At 34.9% G+C, this 19916-nt stretch overlaps 2 protein-coding genes across 7 annotated transcripts; both read left to right on the top strand.

Moving 5' to 3' along the window:
• Positions 1-5807: 5807 nt before the first annotated feature.
• LOC111469443 (iron-sulfur assembly protein IscA-like 2, mitochondrial) lies at positions 5808-11513 on the top strand. Of its 5 annotated transcripts, none has more exons than XR_002714869.1 (6): positions 5808-5999; positions 7566-7783; positions 8085-8206; positions 8312-8420; positions 9792-9911; positions 11346-11513. XR_002714869.1 is itself a non-coding variant. In XM_023114705.1 (5 exons), the coding sequence occupies exons 2-5, from the start codon at positions 7601-7603 to the stop codon at positions 9855-9857; spliced, it is 480 nt and encodes a 159-aa protein (XP_022970473.1). In that variant the 5' UTR covers positions 5808-5999; positions 7566-7600; the 3' UTR covers positions 9858-10183. The 5 variants fall into 5 exon arrangements, 1 of the variants encoding a protein (XP_022970473.1); XR_002714870.1 differs by having other exon boundaries at positions 11329-11513; XR_002714867.1 differs by lacking the exon at positions 11346-11513 and adding an exon at positions 10690-11098.
• Positions 11514-17966: 6453 nt separating this feature from the next.
• On the top strand, positions 17967-19675 carry LOC111469436 (zinc finger protein CONSTANS-LIKE 5-like). Of its 2 annotated transcripts, XM_023114695.1 has the most exons (3): positions 17967-18334; positions 18491-18643; positions 19338-19675. In XM_023114695.1, exons 1-3 carry the CDS (start codon positions 18002-18004, stop codon positions 19542-19544), a joined length of 693 nt encoding a protein of 230 aa, XP_022970463.1. In that variant the 5' UTR covers positions 17967-18001; the 3' UTR covers positions 19545-19675. The 2 variants fall into 2 exon arrangements, with proteins under 2 accessions (XP_022970463.1, XP_022970464.1); XM_023114696.1 differs by lacking the exon at positions 18491-18643.
• The last annotated feature ends 241 nt before the right edge of the window (positions 19676-19916 follow it).

Genomic DNA, 19916 nt, shown 5'->3' with positions numbered 1-19916 from the left:
GTTTCTATATAATAAAAATACTTTTATTTTTTAAAAAAAAAATCATAATATTATCATTAAATTTTATTCTATAATTTTAAAATATTTACCAAAGATTAATACTATTACAAAATTTTGTGGGTGTTTTTTATATTTATTTTATAGCTTAGCTTTAATTTGTTCAAATTATAATTTTTAATTTTTTCAATTTTCCAATTCATATCTAATAATAAAATTACTTAATTTATAATTTTATGTATAAAAATAATTGGATCTAATAGATTCAAAACTAATATATTTTTGTTTTAGAAAAATTTTAGTAAGTTCCTAATATTTAAAATTTATATAATAAAATTTTGAGGCATATTAAAAATCACTTTATTTAAAGAAAGAGTTTTAGTTGAAGTGATAGACCGTGGCAATTAGGATATAAGGAAGTGATTGCCCGAATTTTTTGACCTTGACCTGATATCTTTCCCATCCCGTTCATGATATCTACATTCAATTGCACCCTATCATTCACAGTGAAAATACTTAAAATGTTTGAGGTTCATGAGCCTAAAAATCGTTCAAAGAGTTGAAAGACGTTGTATTGTTTTCCAACCCCTTAATTACGAAATAAGTCGCTTAAGATTAAAAAAAAAAAATCTATTAATTTTAATGTGATGAAATTAAAAATTTAGAATAAAAATAAAAAACATGAATAAAATATAATTTTATGGAAATAAATAATAATGATAAGAAATTAATTTTAAATTTGGAAAGAGGTAACTTAAGAAGCGCCATTAGAGGGAGACAGGTTACTCACACCAACAGCTGGATGGGGCCATTACGAAATTATCGACATTTGGGGGGCAAAGATTATTAATTTCCTTAAAATAATCATGGTGATGTCATACAATTATTTTTTTATTTTTTATTTTTTTATAGAAAGAGAGCCCCATTTTGAAATTCGGTTTGTACTGATTTAGTGTCCTCGCTGATACTCGTTCCTCTCTCTAATCAATGTGAAATCTCACAATCCACCTCTCTTTGGGAACCAACGTCCTCGCTGCCACACTATTCGGTGTCCACTCCCTTCTAGGCTCAACGTTCTCGTTAGCACACCACCTGATGTTTGGCTCTGATACCATTTATAATAATCGAAGCCCATTGCTAGCAAATATTGTCCTCTTTAGACTTTTCCTTAGGATTTTCAAAACGAGTGAGTGAAAGGTTTCCACACCCTTACAAAGTATGTTAACCAATGTGAAATCTCGAGTAGCTCAATATATGTAAGATTAGAACGGGTTAATGATTATATTGTTAAAAGGTTAAAAAGGATTTTAAAGCAAATATTAAGCTAATTAAATATATATTTAAGTCTCTAATATGGGAATACATTTTCAATTTATTTTTTATTATTTAGAAATTTATAACGAATCCCTTATTTATTAACAAAAATATTAATAATTAAACATATATGAAGGAGAAAAAAAATAAAATAAATAAGGATTAAAAAAATAATATAACAAAAATTTGAACGTGAAGTGGGGTTATGCATGTGTGGTAGCAAGCTAACCCAGCGTGACGGATGACGTGAGTTAGGCACATGCCTCACGCTGCATCTTCGATTCTATTATCTACTTTTCATTTCAATTGCATTACCCTTTCATTTTATTTTCATCTACGTAAATTTACGCATATGCCCCTACGATCTTCGAGATTATTCAAACAGATTCACACAATATGATTAGTGATTTTATACCATCGGGTATTACAAAAATAGGAGTTTTCATATGAATCAATAATCCGACCAACCCAGACTACCCAACCTAAACCATAAAAATTGGGTTGGGTTCAATTTTTTAAAAACTAAAAACTCGAGTCAATTCACGGGTTCACATTTTTTTGGTCAAGTCAATCATACCAACCCAAAAATAGAGTTACAATCCAACCTAACCTTACCTTACTTTTACGATTTGTTGGGTTGCAGTGATAATTTTCACTCTTCGAAAGTGAAGAGTAGGGTAATGCTAAGGCTATTAGGTGTCAAATTCGGATTCTCAATTTTGGGCATGAATCGTTATAGGATATATACAAAAATTTCCTCTTAATCTATACAGAAAATATTGAATATATTCAGAGTCGGTATATGCAATAAAAATATTTGATATCTACTTACACTTTTGTTGGACATGTGAGGGCAAATCAAAACCATGCTCAAAGGCTTTTGAAAACAAACTCTTAGTTATAAGACAAAAGAGACTAGGTCTCAGTATTTCTGTGTGACATGGTCACGTTAACTTCTTCTCGTTTCTTAAGAGTGAAAGCTATCTCTACAAATTAACATCAGTCATTCCAGCATGTTTTGTCTTCACTCACATGCATATTAGAAAAATATGTACGAGGTCATTCAATGTAGAATTTCTCTAAGTAAAACATGTTTACTTATAGAGTTCTTATGATTAAGCCACCAAAAAGGAAGGTGTAACTATAGGAAGTGTTAAGGATAGTTGACCGTTCATTAAGGCAAATATCTAGATATTTGCCTTACATTACGGGTTACCATATTTTCTCTTTTACTAAATGCAAATATATTGTATTCATTTATTATTCTTTCCTTTTATCGCTATTTCCTTATTATTTGTAATTTACCTTATTTCTGTATTCTGTAAATGATTATAAATAAGAGAACTCTCACCACCATTTGGGAGTGGTGGATTAATCAAACATTCACATGGTATCAGAGCCCTCTCGGTTTAACAACCCCGATCCTTTCTTTTCAATGGCTTTTGAATCCTTTCGTATTAAATATTTGCCCGATGGATCCGTCGAGCGTTTCAAGGCTCGTCTCGTTGCCAAAGGTTATACTCAGGTTCCTGGTCTTGACTACACTGACACTTTCAGTCCAGTTGTCAAAGCTACCACTGTCCGTGTTGTGCTTTCTATTGCAGTCACAAATAAATGGCCTCTTCGACAACTTGATGTCAAGAATGCTTTTCTCAATGGAACGCTTATTGAACGTGTTCATATGGAACAACCTCCTGGGTATGTTGATCCTCGATTTCCAAAGCATGTTTGTCTATTAAAGAAAGCTCTCTATGGCTTAAAGCAAGCTCCTCGTGCTTGGTTTCAGCGTTTTAGCTCATTTCTTCTCACACTTGGGTTTTCTTGTAGTCGCGCTGACACGTCCCTTTTTGTCTTTCATCAGCAATCTAACCTTATCTATTTGCTTCTTTATGTTGATGACATTATTGTTACCGGCAACAACTCATCTCTTATTAACAGCTTTACTCGCAAGCTTCATTCTGAGTTTGCTACCAAAGATTTGGGTTCTCTCAGTTACTTTCTTGGTCTTGAAGCTTCACCCACTCCTGATGGTCTCTTTATCAGTCAGTTAAAATATGCTCGAGATATTCTTACTCGTGCTCAGTTGCTCGATAGCAAACCAGTTCACACTCCCATGGTTGTTTCTCAACACCTGACTGCTGATGGTTCTCCTTTCTCTGATCCTACTCTCTACAGATCTCTTGTTGGCGCCCTTCAGTACTTGACTATCACGCGTCCAGATATTGCCTATGCTGTCAATTCTGTCAGTCAATTCTTGCATGCCCCTACTGCAGATCACTTTCTTGCTGTCAAACGTATTCTTCGCTATGTCAAAGGAACACTCCACTTTGGTCTTATCTTTCGTCCATCCACTGTTCCTAGTACGCTAGTCGCTTATTCGGATGCTGACTGGGCTGGTTGTCCCGATACTCGTCGTTCTACATCCGGCTATTCTATTTATCTTGGTAACAATCTCATTTCTTGGAGTGCCAAAAAGCAACCTACTGTATCACGCTCCAGCTGTGAATCTGAGTATCGTGCTCTTGCCACAACTGCTGCTGAACTTCTTTGGGTTACGCATATTTTGCATGACCTCAAGGTCCCTATTTCACAGCAGCCCTTACTCTTATGTGACAACAAAAGTGCTATTTTTTTGAGCTCTAATCCTGTTTCTCACAAGCGGGCCAAGCATGTTGAACTAGATTATCATTTCCTTCGAGAACTTGTTATCGCTGGCAAACTTCGTACACAATATGTACCCTCTCATCTCCAAGTTGCTGACATCTTCACAAAGAGTATTTCTCGACCTCTCTTTGAATTTTTCAGATCCAAGCTTCATGTTCGTTCAAATCCGACGCTCAGCTTGCGGGGGGGTGTTAAGGATAGTTGACCGTTCATTAAGGCAAATATCTAGATATTTGCCTTACATTACGGGTTACCATATTTTCTCTTTTACTAAATGCAAATATATTGTATTCATTTATTATTCTTTCCTTTTATCGCTATTTCCTTATTATTTGTAATTTACCTTATTTCTGTATTCTGTAAATGATTATAAATAAGAGAACTCTCACCACCATTTGGGAGTGGTGGATTAATCAAACATTCACAGGAAGTTTTAGAGATTAAGAAATAAAAGAAACAAAATAATAGTGAGATCTCACATCGGTACAAGAGGGGAACGAAGCAGTCCTTTTAAAGATGTAGAAACATCTCTACAGTATACACGTTTCAAAAACCTTGAACTGAAGTCAAAAAGGGAAAATCCAAAAAAGACAAAATATCTATCAGTAGTGAACTTGAGCTATTACAAATGGTATTAGAGTTAGACACCGGGCAGTGTACTAGTGAGAACATTGGGCACAAGCTGGGTACTTAACGGGGATTGGATTGTAAGACCCCACATCATTTGAAGAGGGGAACGAGGACCCAGGCGGTGTGCCAAGGTACTCAAAAGGCAGTGTGAGATCCAACGTCATTATAATACAGGACATTCACTGAACACTCAAGGGGGGAGTGGATTGTGAGATCTCACATCGTTTGGAAAAGGTAACGAAAACATTGGCCTCCAAAAAAGGTAAATTGTAAGAATATTTTCGAAGCTGTCAATGATTGTATTAGGTGAGTATTTAAAACCTTCCTCGAGACTTACCTAATTCACGTGGAGCTTTTGCTTTACTTTACCTCTTTCTTCTCCTTCTTCTTAGCTTCTTTGGCACCAAAAAAGAAAAGTGTTTAAATTGTGAATTTTTCACACGTGGGGTTGCAGAACAATATATAACAATCAAACCCCACAGCGAGTAGATATTGTTTATATTTAGCCTGTTACGTATAGCCGTCAGTTTCACAGTTTTAAAACGCGTCTACTATGAAAATGATTCCACACCCTTATATGGTTGTTCCCCTCCCCAACCGATATAGGATCTCATAGTTCACTTCTCTTGGGAGTCCAGTGTCCTCACGGTATGAAAACACATCTACTATGAAGAGGTTTTCACACCCTTATAAGAAATGCTTCGTTCTCCTCTCTAATCGATGTGAGATCTCACAATCTACCCCCTCCCCCCTTGGGAGTCTAGCGTCCTTGTTGGCACACTGCTCAGTGCCTACCTTTGATACCATTTGTTACATAGTCAAAGCCCACTGCTAATAGATATTGTTCACTTTTGGCCCATTACGTATTGCCGTTAGCCTCACAATTCTAAAACACGTTACTATGGAGATTATATAGGTTTTCATTAAAAAAAAAAACTCGTTACAAAATAAATATTATAATATGTGTTCAATAAATTATAAATATTATAAATGGATAGAATTTTAAAGAAAAATGATATGATTAGTTAAAATTGAATTTTGAGTAAGATATATTATAATTAATTTTGCAATAATAAAACTTATTTTGTATAAAACATAATTTTATAAACATTTTTAGATTATTTTTTAAATTAAAATTAAGAGATAATTAAGCAAAAAACCATCTTTTTTTCCTCCTCAAAATAAAAAGAAGTATGATACAGAAATAAAATCAAAGCCCAATCCCATTGCTCAATCGTCCTCTCCGTAGCTTCCGCAAGTTTCCATCGCAGCCTTCACGCGCCGCCCCTTCTCCTCCTTCGCTCTCGGTGCCGCTTTTCCTTCCTCTCTTAATGCCGCGTCGCAGCTCTGTTTCTCGTCTCTGATTTTTGTCGGCTGCCATCCTTTCGTATCAGGTATTAAATTGTGCATACTATAGTTTTAGAAGACCTGATTGTGAATTCATATGATATTTCTTTTGTTACTCTGTTGAGTTAATTGGTTATTTTTACTTCAAACTTCACTTAGAAATGATAGTCTTGAAATCAAAATTGTTTAATTTCGATATGCATAGGAAGAAAACTGTTCATAAGCATGATTTTTGGAACAAGTTAACTCAATAATTAAAATCGAGGGTTATTGATAAGAACTTAGGAAGGAAGAACTATGTGATTTTCGGCATGTAGTGTTTGTTATCAATGTTGTTTCGACCATCATAGCTATGTTGCAATTATTATGTTTTGGAAATACAATTATTGAGCTTTCACTCTGCTTGAACTGGTCTGAGTTACCCAATTGTTTCCTTCTAGGAAGATGGTCCATCATTTTGGAGTATACTTCCTTGTACGACCAAACCGTCCTCCTACGACTTTTCAAATGCCTCTAGATATAGTTTGTTATAATATAACATGACTTCCATTGAGCCAAATTGTGGTCCTCATAAAGCTTGATCTGTAATTATCCTAGTTAGTGCTAGTGATAAGCTTGGGTGGGCAAGATTTAGTCTCAACGATGTATACTTTCAGCCTCCAACCTTGTAGGATAGCTTCAAAAAGGTTACTTTCATTGATTATGATAGATAGACAAGAGTTTAGGTGCTTATTAGAGAACAAGGCTCCTGCTTGAATCCTTATTGTTGCTTTGATAACATTGGAGGATTGAGGTGTTGCCACACGTTGTTGAATGGATGCTAACATGAGCATAATTCAACGGTAATTGATATCACATCTACCCCTTTTCTTGAGGTCAAAGGTTCATTTCTCCGTACCTGCAACATGTTTACTAAAAAAAACGTTGTTGGTGGCTGGTTGTTTTTCAGTATCCATGAGATAACGGCAAGGGCAAATGAACCTAGGGGTATAAGCTGATAGGTTACACTAAAATTTAATCTTTTATTCATATTTCTTAACAATCCTCTTCATTGTGGGCTTGGAAATTAGTACGAGGGCCAACGAGTGCTTAACAATATTAATTGAATGGAATTCATGTTATAGTGATTTGAATATATGACTTGCTGCTAAAAAATTATGTTAAATAAGCATTGAACCCAAAATCTTTTCATTATAGATAGTTTTATCTTTTGTTCGTAGTTTGAATTTAGAAGTTTTAATCTTATGTTCATATTTTGAATATAGAAAGTTTAATTTTTTGTTCATATTTTGAATGACCAATTGTAGTTATTTGTGTGGGATATGGGTGGGTTTCTCGTCTTCTAATTAACTTGTATATTAAGTGTTGATTTGGTTATCCCATATTTTTATAATCTTAATTGATGAATCATCTTGTAACCTGTTAGGAATTTGGGAAGTTTCTTGGGAAACTGTAATTTTATACAAGTCCCGAAGGCTTTCATATGTATAATTTTTTTTAATCTTTTCCTCTTATCATATTGAATGTTTCATCTATGTGATATCAAGTAAATTATGATAAGCATTTTCCTCATTAGTCATGTTAATGCCATTATCACATGGATTTTTGGGCAGATAAGGATCAAAATTTGAGAGGAGAGAGCAAAGGCATGGCCTCTAGATTGCTAATTCAGCGGTTAACACCATTCTTGGTGGCACGTATTCGAGAGAATCAGAGGCTTCTTAGCTCTTCTGTTTCAGCTCATCAAGAAGCATCTTCTTTGTTGGCATCTCCATCTCCATCTTCATCTGGGCCTATTGATACCATTCAAATGACTGATAATTGCATTCGGGTATTCTATACATATAATGCTATCCTTTTTTGTACAAGTACCATATGGTATAACTTAGGAATTCTTCATCCATTTCACTGTCATCCTCTAGTTTTAGTTCTTGATTTTGGATTATTCTCTTATTGTGCACCATTTGGGACTATAGTTTCTGGGTAATCCATTATTATGCTCTTTGGATTCTTGAAATTTGAGTAAAGCATTTGAATTTTGAGCATTTCTCTTGTTACCACTTCAGCCTATATTGGGGTTCATAGAACGGTTTTGATTTACTTTTTTTGCTTACTCTTGACATACCTTGTAGAGAATGAAAGAACTGCAAGCGCCGAAGGAAGAAAAGATGCTTCGCTTGAGTGTAGAAACTGGGGGATGTTCTGGATTTCAATATGTTTTCGATTTGGATGACAAAACCAATCCTGATGATAGGTTCAACAATTATTATCCACTTAAAGACTGTCACTGGTTTGATTTTACTTCCAAATTTTTTTTTTTTTTTTTTTTTTTTACTCTTCTCTCTTTTCATATTTGCAGGGTGTATGAGAAGGAGGGAGTTCGATTGGTTGTCGATAATATCTCATACGATTTTGTAAAAGGAGCAACAATTGATTATGTCGAGGAGCTGATTCGTTCTGCTTTTGTTGTAAGTGAAACTTATCTCTCATTATTGCTGGCTCACCACTTTTTCTTAGATTTGTTTATTATTTTCATACCAGTGTGTAGACCATTGCAAATTATAGTTCTATGACATCTATTCAATCAATGGAGTCATGATAAAGAAATTGAAATACTGAAAAACCAACTTCCATTAATGTCATACTTAGAATATCTATCATTTGACTGTTACATCATGCCGTTTACAGAGTCTCTTTCCCTTCATAATTACTGTTTGGTGTCCAGAATATTATTTACGTTGAGAAGTATACTGAGAGGTGCGAATCCTTCAGCCCTGGGCTGGGAAACACTCCATACGGTAGATCCCTACCTGAAAAGACACACCATGTCCACTCTCATCTCTCCTTCCCCATATGTATGGCCTCGACTTCTAACTGTTGGAGTTGGCATTCTCCATTTTATCTTTGAACATATGTGAACTATAGGGGTATAACATAGAAATGAAAATTTACTGTGTGAACAAAGGAAGTAGATACCCTAGAATTTCTAGGAATTTTACCAAAGACTCTTTATTCTTTATTCGAGATTATGGATGACTCGTTACGGAGGGACCGGTTCGGTCTTGTAAGTTGGTCCGGGCTTTTGCTCTTTCCTTGTGCCTATTTTGTTGCCGTAGGAGGTTGGTTTACAGGTACACCCTTTGTAACTTAATGGTATACCTAACCATATGGATTGGCAAGTTCTATAACAACTACTGTTAGCATATATTGTCTTCTTTGTACTTTCCCTTTCGGGGTTCCTCTTAAGGCTTTTAAAACGTGTCTGCTAGGGAGAGGTTTCATACCCTTATAAAGGGTGTTTCGTTCTTATCCCCAACCGAGGTAGGATCTCACAATCCACCTTCCTTCGGATCACAGCGTCCTCGCTAGCACTCGTTCCCTTCTCCAATCGATGTGAGAACCCCCAATCCACCTCCTTTGGGGCCTAGTGTCCTTGCTAACACACTGCCTCATGTCCACATCCCTTCGGGGCTCAGCCTCCTTGATGGCACATATGTCTAGCTCTGATACCATTTGTAACAACTCAAGCCCACCGCTAACAGATATTGTCCTCTTTGGACTTTCCCTTTCAGGCTTCCCCTCGAGGTTTTTAAAACACGTCTACTAGGGAGAGGTTTCCACACCTTTCGGTGTTTCGTTCTTCTCCCAAACTGATGTGGGATCTCACATTTTCCCTCTAAGCATCATCTATAATCTATCAAAAATAAAGTGATGTACCCTTGAGCAGTAATACGCCCTACAAGCCACATTTTACCCAAAAGTTTCCTATGCAATCTTAGATATCCCATCATAATAGAATAAGTAGTATTGCAGAAGTTGAATTCTTGTATTACGTGCAGGTGAGTACAAATCCAAGTGCCGTTGGTGGGTGTAGTTGTAAAAGTTCTTTCATGGTCAAACAATAATCACGTCAAAGCTTCCTTCCTATAAGGCATAGAAGTAGTTATCAAAACCTGAAGGTATGATGGGTATGTTTATCACTTGGTTGCTTCTGATAATAAGGCCATTTTATATTTTCATGTACATTTTCCACCTCTTTATCATCTGAGAACTTCAATCATTATTGCAGCGTTAAGCAAAAAATAACCTTATTGATTGTAATCGTCCTTGATCTAAAACTTTCCTCTTGTTCTGAGGATGAGTCGGCAATAATTTATTACATTGTGAAAATAGAAAATGTTCTGGATATTGGATTCATCTACTGAAAAAATCATTCCCAATTTTGTTGTCACTTATAATTGTCCTATGGCCATTAGTATCACTATATTTGGGGGATAAATGACTGTATATTCTTATTTGATTCAAGAATCTTAATTAAACCCATTGTTTCTTAGAAGCTTATTAATAGAGCATTTAGTTGCTAGCATCATAGCTTCAAATCTTATATGGGTAAAATTTGGAGCAATCCTTTTACTCCAAAAGCATCAAAATATATTTTTACCTTTATCTTCATTAAAGGTTTGTCAATATTGTAATTGTTAAGAATCCCGATTCCCATATTTATCTCTATTACAAGGTATGTTAATACGATGGATGTTGAATTTCTACTATTGAACAATCAATTTAGATTTCTAATGATAGGAGGAGTGGGAACTTGTCGTTGACAATTGAATTTCTATCGTTTCTTCCGTGTACTCTTCCTAGGCATTGACTTGAGTATTTGAGTCATTAAGCAAATATTGACATTGGTATGTTTTTTTTTCTTTACATTACCAATGATTTGTTTTGCAAGGACAAAGAAATTTATAGGGTCCTCTGATATGAAAAGAACATGCCCTAAGGTCTGAATTTATGGACAACAAAGGTGCAAGCCATGATGGCAAAGCACATGCTGCAAAACAAAATAGTATCACATTATGAAGTTACATTAGAACTTTCACTTTCTCATTTGGTAAAAATGGGAACTTTATGGTAAGCCAGTGATATAAATATGAGTTTGGAATTTGGGGGGGGTTAATATTGATATTATATCATGAAAATAATTTATATTATCATAAAAGATGATATCATTTCAAGCAATATACGCTGTTCTAGGTTAATTTTGAATATTATAAACATGTAATGAATACTTAGAAGATATTGTGAGATTATTTGGAATACCTGGTTCAATATGCCATTATTATTACATGTCGTATTGACCTTCAAATGGCATGCCTTTGCTTCTCACGATTAGATTAGCAAAAAAGTGACCAAATTTCAATGCCTAATTGATTTACTAAACTGTATTCTCTTCTCTCATGTAGTAAAATGATTATTTTTAAGCATTCTCGAGCCTTTTTTCTTGCAAGCTTATTAGACATCAAATCATAAACTTAGCTCCTGTTTGATGGCTGGTTAAGACACAAAATCAAAAGCTTAACTCGTGTCTTTTGTAAGTGCTTTTTCTTCTACAGCTTCTGTCGCACATTGTGATGGCGTCGGTGCATGTGTTTATAGAATACACCGGAGCTGAGTTTAACGAGGTCAAAATTTTTGAGGTTCGCATTAACCAAATGTAGAAGAGTTTCACTTTCTTTCATCGTTTTCTATTGAGTTTGATAGCTACCGCCGTTCTTTCACTATTGGAGTTTCCAACGTTTCATGAGGCTCCCTTGTGCTGCCATAAAAAAAAGGTAATTAAATTTCATATACGTACTCTTCACTCTTATTCATGTTGGTGGTCTTAATAGTGCACATTGAATCTTATGGTAAATGTGAGGCTTTTTTTTGAGTAGGATGTTAGATCAAGCACGGATTGAATATCGAACTTGATTATGTGCATCAATTGATTATATTAGGCTTTTTTTGTTTTCCTCACGTCAATCACCCGAACTTGTTATCCACTCTCATTCGATTATAATTGATTAAGTGGAAAGCAAGTAAAACTCGAGTTTATAGAATTTCCAAACCCTTAAAAATCAAAACTTGTGATACAAAAATCGCCACATAAACATGTAGGATTCGGTCAATGAGGAGTGGAAATAGTAGGATAATTATTATTTTTTAGGCATAAAACTTTGAGAGGGGCCCTTTCCCATTAATTCATTGATTTTCCCTTGTAAGAGGGCTAGCTTAGCTAGGTAGTTCCCTTCTTAAATTAATATTTTATTCCACTTACCACCATGAACATGAACATGAGTATGAATATGCTTATGATGATGTCAAATCTTACCGCCCTTTTGCTTCTGATAGCCAAAAACAAAGACAGGATTTGCCCCACCACCACCACTTACCTATTAGTTTAATACTATCCCCATGTGACCCTCACATACTTCAATCATAAGTCTTAGTTTTAGGTGAAGAATTTTGGAAAGAAGAAGTGTTTTTAAGGGAAGAATTTGATAATTTCAACACTCTTAATGAAATCCTTTGTTTAGTTAAGTAATGAATGTTATGTCTGAGACTCCTGTTCTACGGGCTGTAAAACCTGTGCTTAGGTGCAAGAAATCACTTTATATTATGTTATACTTTCGTAAAAAATGATGATTTTGGAGGAGAATTGTATTTTTATCACTCCCGAACCTGATTTTTTTTAGAATAGTATAAGACAAAAATCTATCCATGTATGGGAAATAAGAGATCATGTTTTTTCCCTTACCCTTGAACGATAGAAGAACTCTTAGATAATGTTCGCATCTATAGTCAATCAACACGTCTGCAAATCTGTTCTTCTATATGATAAATCACCATTTGGTATTACCACCATGACATCGATTCTCGTTATTTTTTTGAGCTCCCATGTTGGTTGTGACGTCAACTTTGAGTATGATAAATGAACTAAACTTGTAATTACAGGTTCTCTCTGAAAGTTCATTTAACTCCAAGATAGTACGTGTCTATAACGATAAGAGTTCAAATCACAGACAACATTTTTAAATAATATAAAATGAGAGATTAGTAATGAACAATATAATGTTAACATAACATGTGGTAGTGAGGAAATATCAAATCATGATGATTATCCATTTGAATATAGGGTTTAAAGTGAATTGATACCAATTGTATGCAAATTGGCAATGAGGTGCAAAGAGATTGGGAGGGGACCTTCAAACAGCATCTTTCCCCAACTCACTAAGTAGGCCCATCAAAATCACCTATATCACTTCAAAAACCACTTTCTACTTCTCTTCCAAAATAAAAAAAAAAAAAAAAAAAAAAAAATATCTTTATAATTTATAACTTGTTATTTATTAGTTCTCGCATTTCATTTTAAAGTTGGTCGTGCACACTTTTGCATGTGTATAAAGCTTTTTTAAAGTGCCAGACTAACCTAAGTTTAATGTTCTTGAATGTCGCTAACTTGTCAAAAAGATGGTGAAACAAAAATGATCAACTAGATGAATAGGATCAACCTTCAAATGATTATGTTGGTGTCTAGACATCGCAAATATGATCAAGTATTGTAAAAAATGTTACTAGTGTGGTATCTAGATTTTAAAATGATCGAGATCAATTATTTAGGCTCGTAGAAACTCCTATCCAANTTCTCTTAAAAAAAAAAAAAAAAAAAAAAAAAAAAAACTTATCTTTATAATTTATAACTTGTTATTTATTAGTTCTCGCATTTCATTTTAAAGTTGGTCGTGCACACTTTTGCATGTGTATAAAGCTTTTTTAAAGTGCCAGACTAACCTAAGTTTAATGTTCTTGAATGTCGCTAACTTGTCAAAAAGATGGTGAAACAAAAATGATCAACTAGATGAATAGGATCAACCTTCAAATGATTATGTTGGTGTCTAGACATCGCAAATATGATCAAGTATTGTAAAAAATGTTACTAGTGTGGTATCTAGATTTTAAAATGATCGAGATCAATTATTTAGGCTCGTAGAAACTCCTATCCAACGACCAAAAGTACATTATCTCTACGAACAAAAGAAAATGGTATCTTGTCCCAAAAACACTTGATTGGCACCTACACCCAACTAGAGGGTCAGAGTTATTTGTGTTAATGAGTTTGGTTAAGTTGAATTAAGATGTTTTTTTAGACTCAACTCAATTATTTGGAATGTATTTTTTTTTCCAACCCAAATTGTTTTATTAAATAATGAACCAAACTCCACTATAAAATATTGGGTTGGGCTGGTTCGGGTTCTTCACGTCATTATTCAATTTTCTTGTAATAAAAGTAAAATGGTAATAAGTAAAATATTTATTTATTTTCAAACCATAAATAATAATTATGAAATTGATAATCTAACTCAAATTGTATCAAATGGGTTGGATCGATTCAATTTTTTAGTTTACTGAGTCTTTTGAACACTCGTACCCCTAGTTGTATACGAAATTATTTGATTTCTAAAAACAATTTAACCAATATTAGGCATATAGAATCACATGATATCACACACGTTAATCTTAGGCTAACATAGGTCTAATTATCTCGAGTAGTTTATCAATTTAATTTAGATTATTTTTTTGGAATATTTAAATTAAAATGAAAAATTGAATATTAAAAATGACAAGAATTCAAATGAAAAGGCGTTTAAGCCTAGTCGAACCAATGAAAAGCTGTTTGGAGACGTCGAGTTGAGCGTGAGGGAGGTGGCTAGGTGCAACTCACGGTTGGAGGGAGTGCATGTATGTAAGACCCGAGTAAAGTAGGAATACATGAATGAACCGAGTTTACATTTGAATAAAAGAGGTTCTGGAGATAAGATGATTAAGAAAGGCTTAAAGAAAATGAAGTCACTACACTACCTATTCTAACAAGGTGCACCTTCCTTTTCGGTGGTTCAATCATAAAAAATTCATGATTAAGCGTGTTTTACTTGGAGCAATTCTATGTTGGATGATCTCTTAGAAATTTTTCTGGGATGCATGTGAGTCCGAGCAAAGCATGCTGGAAAGAATCATGTTGGTATGTGGGGATAGTTTTCACACTTAAGAAGTGAGAAGTAGGTAATGTGATCATGTCGTAAAAAAATGTTTGGGCCATCAAATATCGAATCCAGATTTCGAATCATGATCCAAATCCTGGACATGAGGCGTTATAGTGTATGTCAGGTGTCACGGTTGTACTTTTTCAACTATGCAACGTCATGATCTTGACATACTCACGACCAGCCTTAAGGAGAACCCAAACCCCATTTTCATTTTTTGCCTTGGTTTTGTGGCTTCATCTGACATTAGGCGAGATTTGTCTTTGCTCATTAAACATTACTTGTGCGGAATCTAAACTTGTTCGGCTATACACGCCACCTACACGTGCATGTTCAGTCATCTACGACACAACCGACTTGCCTCTACACTAGGCCAAGTGATACGACTTGACCTTGCCTTTACTCAAGATCATGATCTCTTGTGTGCTACGTCGCATCCCATCATCTCATCTTGGTTCCCAATTAACATGGTCCATATGTCATGCCATTGAGAACAGGTCCACGTGTCGTCATAATCTCAAGACATTCCGAACATCCATCCATCCATCTGAGTTCAATCGAGTCATTGGTCCTCTTGTGCCCATGTCATGTTATTTACAAATACCTTACCAAATAGCGGGTGCAAAATCCAACTTCTGACACTCGAGCTAAGGTGCAATATCGGTACACCCGTGGCATTCGATACTATTCTTGAAAGACCCATTTCAAAGAAAGTCGCTCGAGACACTTGTCTCACATCACTCACCTTCACTATGACACACGCATATGCCACAAGGTATTTTGCTTAGGCCATAGGGTCCAGGGGTGGTGAAGAGATGACACCATGCCTCCAACTATAGTACATTTTAAGTCATTTTTAATACTCATCCGGTAAACATCATTTTGACAAACAGTCATATGGTATCGTGGAGTATTGGTGAGCATTCATATTTCATATGGACAGATTTGACTCCAGAACCGCACTCCCAAATTCCCTCAAGATCTTTGACTTTCGATAGGTCCGAGTCCCTACTTGACTCTTTAACAAGTCTATCTCTTACAATCTTGTCTACTCATTGCCCTTCACTTACTTATGTCTTCAATGCCCACTTTTGGCTTTTTGGCCATTGATCTCATTTTAATTAATTTCAATCAAATAATTGATTGATGTTTTGATGATAATAAACCTACTTTTAATTATTAACTATTTTCAGTATTTTGAACTATACACAGTATAAGATCGGGAATAACGATTACAACGACTTTTCAAATACTCAAATAAGAGCTAAAACGAAAAAATTAGAGTCGAGACAACATACCCGACGTGATGATGTATCAACAAAATCAAAATGATGGAGACAAATCACATAACTTTTTATTATTATTATTATATTATATTAATTAAAAATTTTAAATAAATGAATTTGAAAAATTTTCTTATTTATTTACTTTTAATCTACACCTTCCATTATTCCTAACACAATCCAATGGTCAATATTAATTCATACATTTTGACACTTTTCTTCTCTATATAAACTCATCTTCCCCACATTTTAAATTACACAACTTCCACACATTCTCCATCCTCATTTGTTCAAAGTCTCGTGCTCTCTCTAAGCTTCCAATTTTATTTTTATTCATCTTATTCTTGAGAGAGATTTTTTATTCTATTGTGAGAAGATAGTTGTGAACGCTCCAAATTGTAAATCTACTATTTGAAAGGGCTGTGGTGTGTTACTATCAAATTCGAATACTTGTATCAGTTTGATCCTGCGTCGTAGAAAGGATTGAGTTTGCTCTTGAACTCGTAAAAAGAGCGGTGTAGCGGTTTGGCTCTGATTCATGGAAAGAGTCGAGAAAGTTACTTATTCAAATTCCCAAGAGGCGCTTGGGGAGTGGAGTAGGTCGAGTTTGACCGAACCACTATAAAACTACGGTGTCATCTTCTCTAACTCTTTCCTGATTTATTACATGTTCTACTCGATTATTGTTTTGACTTGAATTATTTTGTTCTAGTAATTATCATATTCTACTTATTTGTAAAAAGTTTCATCATTAGAAAAATTAATCACATTTAAACACTTTTATCGTTAAAACCCTATTCACCTCCCCTTTAAGGTTGTCATACAACACCCACTTTGTATAGTATGTTAGATGATGCACTTTTCTCCTCAGTCGCATCATGACACTCGTCTAGGCTCTTATGTGATTGACTGAGGGCACACGCGTTTGAGTCGATGCTGTAGGAGCAGACTGAAGCACATACTGGGCTAGTTCGTGGACTGGGCTACAAGCATGGCTGGTGATGCTAGTTTGGTTCCAAATCTAAGGCTCGAGTGATTACGCTCCCCTAAGGTTGTGGTTCGATTTTCAAACCTAAGACTTGGATCGTAGCTACTTCCTTTATGTGATTTTTCATCTTCCTTTCAATCGTTTCTCAACCACTCTTTTATAGTGGATTCGTGACGATATCTTGCTAAAACAATAAGATTATAATAAAAGTTAAAAGACAGATCTAAAAGGAAGAGATTGAAAATAAACTTTACTAGTGATGACTGTTAGACGAACACGACTCTCCACAATGGTATGATATTTTCCACTTTGAGCGTAAGCTCTCATGGCTTTGCTTTGGGCTTCCCCAAAAGGCCTCAGACCAATGGAGTCACTTATAAACCCATGATCATTTCCTAAATTAGCCGATGTGGGACTTCATCATCCAACAATGACTTCTTTAAACGACCTTATTCCTTAACGGTTGTGTTAGATTGTATTCGTGCATGACGTTGGGTCGATGTAGTTGGACCTTTTTGAACAAATTGGATGCCAAAAGAATTGGGAAGGAAGAACCTTTTTAAGTTATATTCATATTTTTTAGAGCCAACAAAGAGATTCATCACAATAAAAACGTTTAGAGAGAGAAAGTTTTTTTTTTTTTTTTTTTTTTTTTTTTTTTTTTTTTTTTTTTTTTTAGTAAAAAAGATTTTGAATGAAACCAACTTTAGTTAGGAATTGGGAAGAGAGATTGTTATATTATTGGATTCTCGAAGAAGAAATGGTCAACGCTCTCCAACTGATTACGTCAGCATCCACGTCATCTCTCTTTCTCTCTCCCAATCCTACTTAACCCCTTCTATCTCCATCCCTTCCTCTCATTCCACAAATCAAACTCTCCTCTCTCCGCCCTCCTCCTCCTCCTCCGCCACCTCACCATGCACGCCTTCTCCTCCGCCACCCTCGAAGCCTCTCTCTGCCACCTCCCCACCCCCGACCTCGCCGTGTCGCCACCACTTCTTGCATCGTTCCCTCATTTCATATCTTCCCACTCCTCGCTCCTCGCGAGCGAGCTGGCCCCGATGCTAGAGCCATCGGGGCTCTTACCCTCGGAGCTCAGTTATAGCTGTAGTAGTGGACCTTGTAGTAGCTACGAGTCTCCGACATCGAAGCCTCAACGAAGCATGAGCCACGGACCAGGCGTTCAGATTTCAATGTTGTTCGATTTAGAAAGTTCGGTGAGAAGGGCTTACCGCTCCAATGATTTGCAGGTGAGTTATATGTCTCATATTTATTCGAACCAATCCAATCCAATCCAAAAAATTTATAGTCGAATTGGATTAGGTTCATTATTTAATAAGAAAATTGATTACTTAATCTAAAAAATATTTCAATTCAACTCAACTTAACCTAACCCACAATGACAGGGACGAACAGAAATGACAAACTCGAATGAAAGCAGTTTGATAATAGAAGGAATGAGTACCAAAGCATGTCGGTATAGTCCCGAAGAAAAAAGACAAAGAATCGAGAAGTATAAAACCAAGAGAAATCAGAGGAATTTTAATAAGAAAATTAAGGTATTTATCTTTTATTATTTATTCCACTTATTTTTTTTAATTAATTATAAAAAAATATTTATTTTCTACATGAACATAATTTAGAAAAAGATGAACAAAAATTCATCTAAAATAATTGTATAATATTGGTGGAGTTAAAAATGATTGTGGATAGGATTACTATTCATATGCAGCTACCACCAGTGTTCTTTGTTTTTGTTTTTTTTTTTTTTTAAATAAAGTTGTTTAAAATACTAAAATACTTCACAATTATTTATTTATTTAATTATAAGTTCAATATCCGTCCAACTTGTTCGGATAATATGTTCTTAAGCTTTCATTTTCGTGTCTAATAGGTTAATGAACTTTAAAATAATTTAGTATGTATCTTATATGTGAGATCTCACATCGATTGGAGAGAGACTTTATATAGGTATGAAAATCTCTTCCGAGTAGACGTGTTTTAAAATCGTGATTTGACAGTGATACGTAAGAGGATAAAACAGACAATGTGTACTAATGGTGAACTTAAAACTGTTATATTATAAGTCCGTAAATTTTCAATTTGTGTCAAACTTGTTTTATTTAATACTTTTTAAAATTTGGTAGGATGATTCTTGTTTTAATTTTTTTATATTACATTATCTCTGGTTAGTTCAATTATGGCTCGAAAATTATCACTTGTTAATTCATAGAATGCTCGGGAATTTGGTAGTATGAATGCAGGAAGACATTGGCAGATAGTAGAAGGCGAATAAGAGGGAGGTTTGCGAGAAATGAAGAAGTTGAGAATAGTAACTCGACCAGCTCACCGACAGAGACATGGAGTTGCTATGACAATGCCACGACGGAGGAAGACGGCCAAGACGATGGCTCCTGGATCACCTTTCTTGATTCCTACTCTGTTAATTTTATTCCTTGATTTTTACTATTTACATTTATACCCTCCCAATTCTACCCTAAAAAGAAAACAACTTTTTCTTTCTTTAGGTTGACGTTCGAACCTCCAATCGAAAATTATACTTTGTAAATTAAATTTCACTGTTGAATGAATTGTCGCACGAATGTACATATTATAATATCAGCAACTCCATTGTTTATGTTATTTAAACGTGATGTGAACCTAAACCTATCAAAATATTTATTTTAATTTTTAAATGTTTAGAAGTTTTTTTTAAAAAAAAAAAGATTATGTAATTTCTCGATTAAACATATATGATTCGGTCGAATTAGTTAGTTGAAAAAGGTATAGGAGCTAGTGAGCTTAGCGATGTCCACGACAAGTGGGGCTATG

The sequence above is a fragment of the Cucurbita maxima genome, unplaced genomic scaffold (assembly GCF_002738345.1).
Source record: "Cucurbita maxima cultivar Rimu unplaced genomic scaffold, Cmax_1.0 Cma_Scf00040, whole genome shotgun sequence".
In the NCBI taxonomy this organism is placed as follows: domain Eukaryota; kingdom Viridiplantae; phylum Streptophyta; class Magnoliopsida; order Cucurbitales; family Cucurbitaceae; genus Cucurbita; species Cucurbita maxima.
Note: the sequence above shows the minus strand (reverse complement) of the source record. Positions and strands in the feature narration are given on the sequence as shown.

Excerpts from the sequence above, each read along its gene's own strand:
- LOC111469443 (XM_023114705.1), top strand. The coding sequence starts at position 7,601 with ATGGCCTCTAGATTGCTAATTCAGCGGTTAACACCATTCTTGGTGGCA. Across the intron at positions 7,784-8,084 it reads TGACTGATAATTGCATTCGG|AGAATGAAAGAACTGCAAGC; the intron begins GTATTCTATACA and ends CATACCTTGTAG. Across the intron at positions 8,207-8,311 it reads AAAACCAATCCTGATGATAG|GGTGTATGAGAAGGAGGGAG; the intron begins GTTCAACAATTA and ends TCATATTTGCAG.
- LOC111469436 (XM_023114695.1), top strand. The coding sequence starts at position 18,002 with ATGCACGCCTTCTCCTCCGCCACCCTCGAAGCCTCTCTCTGCCACCTC. Across the intron at positions 18,335-18,490 it reads ACCGCTCCAATGATTTGCAG|GGACGAACAGAAATGACAAA; the intron begins GTGAGTTATATG and ends CCACAATGACAG. Across the intron at positions 18,644-19,337 it reads ATTTTAATAAGAAAATTAAG|TATGAATGCAGGAAGACATT; the intron begins GTATTTATCTTT and ends GGAATTTGGTAG.